The 12,147-nt window shown below is 42.0% G+C and overlaps 1 protein-coding gene across 1 annotated transcript; it reads right to left on the reverse strand.

Moving 5' to 3' along the window:
- Positions 1-5,396: 5,396 nt before the first annotated feature.
- Positions 5,397-10,788, reverse strand: snai3 (snail family zinc finger 3). The gene is made up of 3 exons (XM_070916386.1): positions 10,710-10,788; positions 6,934-7,548; positions 5,397-5,575 (listed from the first exon to the last, which is right to left on the reverse strand). Exons 1-3 carry the CDS (start codon positions 10,786-10,788, stop codon positions 5,397-5,399), a joined length of 873 nt encoding a protein of 290 aa, XP_070772487.1.
- Between the last annotated feature and the right edge of the window lie 1,359 nt (positions 10,789-12,147).

Below are 12,147 nucleotides of genomic sequence, written 5' to 3' on the forward strand. Positions count from 1 at the left end.
TGATGCCAGGTGTAAACAGGGCCAGAAAGTACTGCGAGACAGATTGTAATATTTGTTGATTTGGGTCTTTATATGGGATTTGTTGACAATAATTTGTTATTGTCTCATTGTCGCAGACCTTATCTTTCTAGGTTATATGTGTTTATATGTGTCTAGCCGAGCTTTAGAGTTGAGACTTGTACTACTCAAGACTTGACTTGAGACAGGAAAAACCATAAGTTCCAAGTTATGACCAGGTAAAATCACAGTACATCAAAAAAATAAAGACATAAGTGCCAGACAGGCCTTGTATAGCCACGCACCTTGAATATTTCAAATTGTATGCCTGTACCATGAAGGGAAAATGGCATTTTAATGGTCAGCATTCACGTCACTTTGACTCATAAAGCCTTAAACACAACTTTAAATGTTCATTCTGCTGCCCCTCATCTGACTTTACCACAGCATCTGACCTTCTCCATCCTCCAACCCTAATTAGCACACACACACACAAACACTCATACACACCCTGCTCCACACATTGGCAGATGTCTTGGTAACAAGTGTAACCCAGTGTCATTTGCAGGGCATCGGAGGCCTTTATGGAAACACACACAACACTCACTGTGGAAAATACCAGCATAATCTGATTGCCATGGTGTCTATTACTTCCCCCACTTATCACACACACACTCACACACACGTTTTTTACTGTATCCACTGGCCTAATAATAGGCCTCATGTCTTGACAGCAGCTAAATTTGGCAGCGCTGTCTTGTATTACTGACACACTGTGAGATGGAGAGCTGCCCTCATGCCTAATATAACAGCTTTCCATGTATTTATAGGCCTGCAGGGAGTCAGAATAGCATCTGTGTGTATTGAAAATGAACCTGGCTGACTGGTTGGGAATATTTAGACCTTGTTCCACAGACAGTTACTATTCATAGCATTCCATTACATCACAACAGAGCCATTCGGGTGGGCAAACAACAGGTGCTCAGATTTATACTACAGGTGTAGGGCAGGGCAAGTGTTTGCAGCATTGTGACAGCAAGTCTCGTATCTTTGCTGCTGGTGGAAAAAACTTGGATAATCTTTTTTAAAAAATTTTATGAAACTGTACATTCCATCAGCTAGTGGCTTTTATAAAAACATGTGATTTGGCCTGACTAGCTGTGGATGTGATATGGCGCCCCCTTTCCTTTATTTTCTACTGCTCTCTCAGGGTTTTGTGGACAAAACAGTGACAATGACAACAGTGACGTTGTGTGTATTTGTGTAAGTGTGCATATATTGTGTGGATATTTACTACTGACCGCTGTTTGCAAGCCAAATTGTTCCTCGGGGACATTAAAACTTTCCTCTACGTTGTCGCTCAAGACAATAAATGAAATGCCTAGACTTTTGCTGACTGAAAATATATTGATAATTGACTGATCATTTAAATATAGATTTCAGACTTTCTCAAGGCCGCATCCTGGGGCGACTCTTATAGAGTGTTGTAGGGATGACGTATCTTTGTAGGCAAAGCTGGAAGTTAGCATCGCCCTGGTTCCCTCGACTAAAAGCCAATGGGATTGTTCCATGGGACTTTTGGATTATTGCAGAAAATAAGATCTGTGGCAAAACAAATGTTTGTGATACTTACACGTTTTGTTCAGCGAGATAATCAAATCAATGGGATTGTGAATGAGGTCTTCTTACTTCTGGAACAGAGCCCAGAAGTTCTGGTTCTGGCACTCTACTGTTCGCAGCTATATTTCTGCTGAACCTAATAGTACATTTCCTAAACCTGCATAAAGAAATATGTTTGATTTGAGTAGGACGTTGAATTTCTTGACCTTGGAAACAGCAGTATGATTAAATCACCTTAACAATAGGGACCAACAGTGGAACTCCCTGACGTGGCTGGACTGTGAGAACATCTGTCACAAAAGTCAAGGACTCAGCTCTTTCCACAAACCATTCAACACCTTCCGAGCACTGCTGGTAGGCCTACACCCTACAGACAGGACCCCCTAGAAGGAAGATTAGAGTGGTGTATGACATCATCATGACATACTGTGGGGGGGACACTGCATCAGTGAAACAGCATGGAGCCTGGACAAGAAACTGGATGAACATCAGAAACAGACAACATCAGCTGCCTGTGAACACCAGACCGAAACCACTTGACCTCATCATCCACTGGGAAGAGGACCATTGACGTAGCTTGAAATGCGTTATCTTCTGTTATAGAGTATCTTTGACCAGGATTGAGGTTCCATATGATGACACCTGAACCATCTCCATGACAACTGAGTAAACGCCATCCTCTGATACGCCCAATTAATAGTAGTATATAGAATATTTCACATCCATGAAGTTGGGGGACTCATGAGAGACAGGTTGAAATAAGAAATGTCCAAATCAAAGCAGCAAAGGCTGAGATATCCTGACTTTCCTGGATCCTAAATTTCCCATAATGCAACCAAAAGCATCTTTCTTTAGACCCTCCTCCCCAGGTAACAGCGTCTTTCAAACATCATGTTCCCAGTTTGTATACCAGGTTTTCTGTTTTGCATTCATGTGTCCAAGGCCAAGCTGAGATAACCCTGATGACATCATTGAGTAACACAACCCATAACTTCTGTGTCATGAGGAATCCGTTCCACTTCAACTGGCACCTCTAACACATGTTCTCTGGCTTACACGTCTCACAGCCCCACCTCACCTGTACACATTAAGGGGGCAGATTCAGCACTCCTGTAGTTGTTATTTTAAGTGTATTTGGTTACCATTTCATTCATATTGTAATGAATATATATATATATATATATATTAGTAATAATAATATGCTAGCAAATTAAGTGAAACAAAACAAATGAAAACAAATACTGGCTTGGGCTAAATACAAGTACACAGCACTTTCATATCCACCCTATCAAGTTGCTGTAGGTCAAAAGTTGTAATGTAACTTTACTTCACTACCAAAGTCTGCCGTAATCAGCTTTGGGTTAGTGATTTATGATCTGCGTTCACATGGGATACCTTCAGTCATCAGAGGGAGTGATCAATCAAACATAGCCATGCTTTCACTGTCAGTAAAAAATACCTGTTCAACTGTGCCACTGCTTTAATGTCAGTGATGCTACGGAGACTGCAGTGGATGAGTCTGGAAATAAGAATAACTTTCAATGAGGTTCTAAACTGACCATTCAGGATAGGAGTCTTGGTTTGACCACTTGTGGTGCTGCAGAGCAATGTTTTGATGAGCGGGCTTATATCTCATGCTCTACAAACTCATAACACATTATACACACACACACACCATGAGCAAGCAAAAAGGTTTTGCCAGTGTTTTATATGAAATGCACTTTAAATGTCTGTTAGTCATTTAAGAGACACAAAATGAACTGTGGTGAGGATTCATTGACCACTTCCAGTGTAAAAATTACTTCCTGTCCTGACACTGAAAGAAGTACAGAAAAAGGTCATTATTTTATTGTGACCATTTTAACAAACATTTTCAATACAAAAATATACACAATGCAGTGTTTTAACAGAACATGAAGGTTTTTTCCCTACATCACTCAGACAGTTTACGATCATTTCAAACAAAACCACCTCATGATATACAGTACTGTGCAAGTTTTAGGCACTTCAGAGTTTCACAAAAACATTTGTCATTTTATATCTTCTGTGACAATAGTGAAATATTCCAGTGAGATATTTATACAGACCACTTAAAAAACTTTTTTTGTAAGCATATAGCCCAAGTGCATAATTAAAAAATTATACCAAACAGGTAACATAATATGTAGCCAATGTAACCAAAATCATTAACTGACACAGGAACAGCTGTGTGGGGCAATAAAACTGCATGAGGAACAACCACACTAAAAAAGGTGAGGTTGCTGAAGACAGTTTAACCTGATGTAATGAGCATCAGCAACAAGACCCAAGGTGGTCGTCCTGCATCAGCAAGGTCTCTCAAGGCAGAGTGTTTCCTGATGTGCTGTCCAAGCTCTCCTGCAGAAGCAGAAAGAAACAGGCAAGGTCGGTCGACCAAGGACACTGTGCAGCAGACGAAAGACACATCAAGCTGACTTCCCTTCGCGGTTTGAAGATGTCCAGCAATGCCATCTGCTCAGAACTGGCAGAAACCAGTGGGACCCTGGCAAACCCATCTACAGCCCAGAGACGTCTGGTCAGAAGCGGTCTTCATGGACTTCAAAAAGCCATTCCTGCGACGTGGAAACAAAGCCAAGCGACTCACCTATGCAAGATAACACTATTGGCAGCAGGTGCTCTGGTCAGAATTAGTGGTCTCTTCAACGCTGAGAAGCGTAGCATGACAAGGACCTCAAACATACAGCCAGTCATAAAGAACTATCTTCAGCGAAAAGAACAAGATGTCCAGAAACAGATGATCTGGCCCCCAACAGAGCCCTGATCTCAACACCATCGAGTCTGGATTGCATGAATAGACGGAAGCAATTTCAGACAGCCTAAATAAAGAAGAACTGTGGCAACGTCTACAAGATGCTTAGAACGACCTACCCGCCAAGTACCTTAAAGAACTGTGCGCAAGGGTACCTTGAAGAATTGATGCTGTTTTAAAAGCAAAGGGTGGCCACACCAAATGTTGATTGGATTTAGGTTTTTTGTTTACCGCACTTTGTATGTTGCTAATTGATAAACAAAAACTGTTGATGGCATTGTTTTTGAAAGCATCCTCACTTTTTACAGCACAGTACTGAAGTTAATGTGACTGAATTCTCAGTCTGCTCCAGCTGACCAGACAGAAGCCTGACCCGTTCTGAATAGATGTAACATATCTAACACTTTGCCTGATGCAGGATGATCATTAAGGCATGTAAACATTCCCCCAGCTGTTAGTTAGGGTGAATTGAAGGTAAAGCCCAGACATAATCATCTGACTACAGTACATTGTGATTGAGTTTTTTTCTCTGTGTCGCTCATAGTTCTATAGTTTCTCCGAAACAGAAAATAGCTTTGCCATACAGACCCTGAACAGCCAATGCTACTGTCTGGGTAGAGCCTGGTGTCGAAGGACAAGTCACATTTTCTTCTAGATGTTGGCCAGAGTGACATGCAGCTCATTTCACTGCTCACTTTATAAGACTGCTGACTAAAGCGGGAGTTAATAAACTAATGTACTTAATAAACACTAGTTTGTTTGCACACATATACACTAAGCAAGTGGTTTCTGACAGGAAGTTACAGATGTTACACAATGTTGTCAAGATTCTTCGATAAAATCATCAAACACAAAAAAAAAACTTTTTGCCTCTGTCCAAGTTATGCAACGATCCTAGCAGGTCTTTTGAGACTGTCCCAAAAACACTGATGTTCAGCCAACAGTGAGGCTCTACAGACGAGTATCTGAGCAGGTTGAAGCTTGCAGGCTGTCAGGACAGCGGGCAGCCTGCCTCTTGGTGCTTGGCTAACAGTGAGATCCTGGAGAAGGTCTTGAAGCAGCTCGCACACTGGTACTTTTTCACTTCAGAGTGGGTTTGGAGGTGAGCTCGCAAGTTGGACCGGTCCGCAAAAGCTCGACTGCAGTGGAGGCACGAGAACGGTTTCTCTCCTGCAGAAGGAATATAGAGATTTGTGTCAGTCAATGACAGTTGTAGTTTTCTGTTTCTTGTAATCCATTAACCCTCTGACCAATCTAAACCACTAAAAATGAAGCAGACCAACACAGTGACTTGGGTCAAACCAAGAGAGAGAGAGAGAGACAGACCGAGAGAGCAAGTGGGCGATCCAGCGAGAGGCATGTATTATAGCATCTCCTCCTTAGACCCTCCCTTGCTCGTAAATGCACTCCGAGCCCCTGATGACATCCCAATGGCATCATCACAGTTCTTTCCAGGGCGGCACTGACCCACCCACATTACTCACTGGCCCACCCAGCCAAGTGTGATCAAAATACAATTTGTAACAATAACTGTAAAAAATATATATATAAATATATGGAAATACATAAATATAAACTTCATTTATTGTTGAGTGATTGCCACGGAACTGTTTAAATATGTTGTAGGAAACCTCTAGAATGTATTTGTGCTCTGGTTCTGACATGCAGACCTTCCTGAGCCGCCTTCGGCCAGGCGATGTAACATCAACGCTACAACAATAACTGGACGTTATTTGAAAAAAGCCCAGCTGCTTGCTCACTGGCGTTACAGCGTTAGCTGGAGGAAAAACAAAGGCAAAACACACAAATCGCCTCAGAGTAGCAGGCTACATAACCTCCCGAAAATATCATCGTGCTGTGTTGTTGGGTGCCAGAATCGAAGGAGTAATGGCTCCAAATTAAAATGTTATCACATACGAGCTGCCACTGCCAGTCAAAAAAGATAAGACAACTATGGTTAAATGCAATGAGACGAAAGGATTGGACTCATCTGTTAAATCTTTGCATTTCAAGTCTTGTAGGCCTACATGACCGTTCAGGGCATAGTTATAGGCATGTAAAGACTTATATGCCCTCAGTTTCGTTTTACTATACAGGCTTGGTTTCTCTATCAGGTAACGTAAGGTGTAACGCTAAATGTCTGGCCATTACACCGGAGGTAATCCTGTCAGATCATCCATCCACTGAGTGAGCGTGTACAGGTTGGCCAATCAGGCCCCGTTGCTTAATAAACTCAAAAAAACACCTAAAACTTTTTGTCCATAGTGTTGTGTACAGCGTTTTATGATGCTCTGTTGGACAGGCAGTATTTTACTGTTATTGCTTTTGTGGTGCAGAACGTTGCAAAGTAAACTGGTCGGTTGTTTTTCATTTAGTCTATGTTTGTTCTTTTTTCTTCTTCTAACTTTTTGTTTTTTCAGGGAAATGATGGCCCACCCAAAATACAATTTCTACCTACGCCACTTCCATGCTTTTTTTAAAAAAACTTTCTAATGCAATAAGACACCCACTAAGTGTGTTTGGCTGACCTGTGTGTGTTCGTATATGTCCCTGAAGCAGCCAGGGTCTGGAGAATGCCTTGCCACAGAGTTTACACACACAGGGCAGTGTGTGTGTCCGGATGTGCATCTTCAGCGCTCCCAGGCTGACATACTCCTTCTCACAGTACTTGCAGCTGAAGTATTTCTTACTGCTCCACTCACACTGGAGCTGCTTGTGCTTGGCCCGGCCCGAGAAGCTCAAGAGCTCTTTATGACAGTCCAAACACTCAAAGCTCTCCTGGCTGCCGCCGCCGGGAGGGATGGCTGGAAAGAGGGCCAGGAGAGGGAGGGACGGAGGGAGGAGGCTCTCTCTTCTCCTTTGGTCTCCTGTGACACACTGGATTTCCAGGTTCACTTTGGTGCAGGGTTCAGCTGGTTTGTAGGTTTCTACAGGGCTTCTACTGTAAGCCTCTGAAGGGTGGCCTAAAAAGGAGAGAGGGGAGGTGTTTGGAGAATATGGAAGATGCAGTCGAGGACAGGAGGAGGAGGAGGAGGAGAGAGACTGGGCTCTCTGCTGTAGCCATGGGCTCTGGTCTGGACAATGGTGGTGAGGGAGGATGTCACCGTACAGCAGAGAGTCTTCATGGGGGCCACAGAGGGCCTCTGTGGAATACACATACACATTTGGCTTATTATAGTAGTGAGCTTGACTCCGAAGACTACATTAGAATAGTCACTGGAGGTTATGGGTTGCTGTGATCATTCCTCCTCTGTATACTGGCCATGAAGAGATCCCTTTGTAGAGCAACTACACTTGAACCTGTAATACAATGATGAAACAGCGGACATAACATTAACATATCAACACCTTTTAAGTTGATATGTTGAACTCCAAACAGGTCAAAACGTTGCTTATTTCCACATTCAGCAGTTACAGAGCAACATGATCCTTCATGTGGAGTGGTGTTTGTGTCACCTGATGAATGGAAGTCCAATATTGCCTCTCTTTTAGCTCTGTTTTTGGTCTCCACCAACTCCAGAGGGAAATAACTGTCTCTTTAGCTGCTAAATGCTCCACTGTGCTCACATTGCTATTTAAAATTATCACTGCTTTAAAAGGGCAACACACATAGACATATATACGTGGACGCTGCATTGGCCTTTGGATCGTACGTCAATGTCGCCGCCATATTGGACAGGACAAGACTGGTCTGTAAGCAAATACAAGTAAATGGGGGAGTTGTGGTTTTTCTGGATATAAAGCACTATAACGTTTACATTTCTCAACCGATTTCAATGACTCGTTTTTATTTTCAAAGGTTTAAGATCTACGTGGAGTAGAAAAAGTTTTGTCTCCAGTTACTTAGAATCTGTGATCCCCCCATCAGACTTCGGCTCCAAATGACGTCACCAGCGCAAGACGGCAGCGCTGTATCCAGGAGAGTTTGGCTTCATTTTTGTACAGTGGGAGGAAGTGGAGACGCATCGCGCCCATCTTTTTATACAGTCTATGGTTTCAACTGATGTGATGCTTCTCAATGCAGTGTGTGTTGCACTTAAGACATGGAGGACAAACTCCACAGTCCTCATTCCGTGCAAGAGTATAAGTAGGTGTGCAGTACTGTCTACCAAGGTGTACTCGGTAACACATAACAACTTACCATTTGATTTGTGGATTCGGCTGTGGATTTAGTCCCCCTTCCATTGGAATAACTCTATGAAGAGATCTTTTTATGGCCAGTATGGACAGGAGACATGATTACAGCAACTCAGACCTCTTTGAACATAGACGTGTGAGTTTTGTGTTATCTTCGACTTGAAAAAGACGTGTGGACTTCATCAAAGTAGATTCAGTGACTATATACATGCCTTGTGGCTCAGGGGGCCACTCATATTCAATTCGCTGATGAAGACTGTGAAATGTGGTTGAAAGCTTCAAAAAGCTTATATGTATGAACATGGTTTACGTGTATACAGATACTCCAGCATTTCAATCCACATACAAGTAACACCAAGGCCGAATCACAGACACTGACATTTTTATAATATATAATAATAATAATTAGGGCTGCAACTGATTATTTCAAGTTTAAAATAATCCGTTTGATTAATTTAATTAACCGATTAATCGTTTAGTCTATATAATGTGAAACAATTCCACAGTGACGTCTTCAAACTGCTTCTGTCCAAAACCCAAAGACTCTTCATTTACTAACATAACTGACAAGGAAAATCAGCAAATCTTCACATTTAACAAGCTGGAACCAGCAAACCTTTTACCTTTATGCTTCAAAAATTCCAATTATCAATTCAATTATCAAAAATAATTTTCTTTTGATCGACTAATTGTTGCAGCTCTAAAAACACAAGGTGAATGCATCATTAATAACCTACGTCTGAATATATTTTCATTACTACCAATTTTCTGTTAATTACTTCCTAACATGCATGTTAAAGCACAAGTGGTTTAATGCTAACAAATGTTAACTGATTCTCTGAACCAATGAGGTGAGCCCTGTGTGCGTACACAGCAAAGAGCAGCAGTTCATGTGGCCAAAACATGATCTAACGGGAGATGGATCCAATTTTTTTGGTATTGATCCCACTGATGCTAGCATCTGTACTCAAATGTGTTGATACTTTAGCTATCAATCTGCCCAGCCCTGGTTCTATTTCAAACTTAAGTCATGTGTTTAATATTAAAGAGGAAAAACTTCAGATTTGAACGTTTTCAGGGGCTTTAATTCTAATCCTAATCTTAACTCAAAAGATCCAAAACTATTTTTTGATACAGCCAGGAGTTTAAGAACACACACATGCATCATCACTGTATATTTTCCTTTAAATTGTATATGATTTCAGTCGTATGAGCAGCTTCTCTTTCTTGGCCCTATTCTGATGGTAATGGAGGTTCATCAATACAGTGGGCTGGGGAGGGGGAAGGCTTGAGCTCGTTTTAAGGGCTGTATTGGAACAAATACAAAGGTTGAAGGAGGGATTTATCAGGAGGAGCCTGGAAGGCCGCTACATAGGCTCTTGAGGCTGCTTAATGGGGCCCTTCTGGTCTCTCAAGGACTTGGGGACAATGCTGAAACTCTTTGGGTATGGATTTTGCACCTGCTAAATACAAAACTACTATTTTTTGTTTGTGGCCAGACAAATATGTCATTTCTCTTTATGCTTATATCATTTTGTAAAGACAAAACTAGATTATTTAAACTGAAAGGTTGTGCAGGTTTAAATCATTTAGTAGAATAAATACAGGACTACTCCATAATCTTTAAAATAAAACCTGAACTTCTCAGTGGATGTTTTCAATACACTCCAATGACCGTCTGCCACCGAACATTTAAGACGACAGAAATGAAGTAAAAGTACTTATATGTTAAGTGAAAGTCCTGCAGTCACAGTTTCAAGCAGTAAAATGTATTTAAATATCAAAATGAAATGACTCAGTCTAAAGCTTGTACAATTATTGATGCATTCATTTGTAGTGTATTTCTGTGTAGCAGGTGTAATATACACACACACACACACACAACAGCAATGGATCAGTGTCTGTGTTAGCTTAACTCCAGGCTATCTCCTGCTATGAATATACAACCTTAATCTACTCTGTCGAGTGACATGAGCAGCCTACTTTAGGAATATTTCTCTTTTCTAACACCAGGCTGGGCAAACAGAAACACTCGTGTGAAGTGTCTGCGCCTCACTACTGTTACTTTTTCACTACTGTTACTTTCTCTTCCTCACTACTGTTACTTTTTCACTACTGTACTTTTTCCTCCTCTTCCTCACGCAGCGCGGTGGAGACAGAGTCTTACCCTCAGTCTGTGAGCTCAGTCTCCCATAGTTTGGCTTCTTTGTGCTGTGATGTTTCTTTACCAGGAAAGACCGCGGCATGTTGTCGCCCTCTTCGCGGGAGGTGGCGTGGAGGGACGTCGGTCACTGCAGGAAGCAGCTGTCGCCGGTGATGTCGCCGGTGCTCGCGCTGGATTCACGGCGGCTGCGGGTGTCTGTCCGCCTGTGGCCTCGCGCATTCTCCCGCTGACGGTGATAGTCAGGTGTGAGCCAAGGGTCGCGCGGGGGAATTTCCATACACACCAAGTGTTGAACCAATTACAATGAAAGGACAAGCGCAGGGGGGGGCGGGCTCCGTGTGTCAATCAGCGTAGGCCACCACAACAAAACAGGTGTATGAATGAATGGTGATAGTCGCTCACTATAGAGGCACTGAAACACTTCAAACCGCTTCACACTGCTGGGGGCTTCAGTTTCAGCAGAAAGACGGCCCTTGTCTTTATAATATATGAAAACACTTTTACACCAGCAGCAGCTGATGAGCCTGCTAAATCTCACCCAAAGATTATCTTGCATTTCTGCCTTTTGTGTGAATGAGAGTTTTCCATTCAATTCGATTTTATTTATATAGCGCCAAATCATAGCAACAGTTATCGCAGGGCACTCTTAAAACCACATTCACACGGCGGCCATTTTCCTCTGATGTCAAGCTCAGGGTGGGAAGCTCAAATGCTGTTATCATGTTGTACTGTTGTATTTTTATACTTGGAAGTCGAACTGTTTTGGCTTCATGCGCCACACTGAGCAACTTTCATAGGAATGAGCGGGGAGGGATGACGGGCCAACTTTGAATGTTGTGTTTACAAACCGCAACCAACAAATCCTACTCATTCTGCCTTTAATGTTGAGATACTTCTTCTTTAACTTACTTTAAACTTCTACTGCACTACATTCATGTGACCGCTATAGTTACTAGTTACTTTTCACGTTAAGATTTTACATAAAAATACACACGATGAGCTTATAAAATGCGATGCATTGTTAAAGATTAAAATGAGGAGGTTCCCAACCTTTTTGGCTTGTGAGCCTTTACAAAAGATCAGTGTCTAGTTGTGGCTCTTTGTCATGTTTTCAGATGTTTATGAGCTGTTCGCAGATCCACCAAAGAGACATTTCCCCTTTAAACTTCTCACATGGTTTCATTTAAAAAAAAAAAACTGTTTGACACTCAAAGAGGTCAAATTATTCAATATTTCACAAAAACGGACATAAATGTGTGTAGCAGAACTTTGTTTTTCTTCTTTCATCTCACGACCTCTCCCATTTATGTTGTAACCCTTTGGAGGGGCCCGACCCCTAGGTTGGGAACCACTGCGCTGAACTAGCTAACTGTATGTAAAGTAGATGGGGGTTTGATTCCAATGCTCCCTCCGTCATGTCGAAATGTCCTTGAGCAAAGAC

This window comes from Enoplosus armatus, chromosome 12, assembly GCF_043641665.1.
Source record: "Enoplosus armatus isolate fEnoArm2 chromosome 12, fEnoArm2.hap1, whole genome shotgun sequence".
Taxonomy (NCBI): domain Eukaryota; kingdom Metazoa; phylum Chordata; class Actinopteri; order Centrarchiformes; family Enoplosidae; genus Enoplosus; species Enoplosus armatus.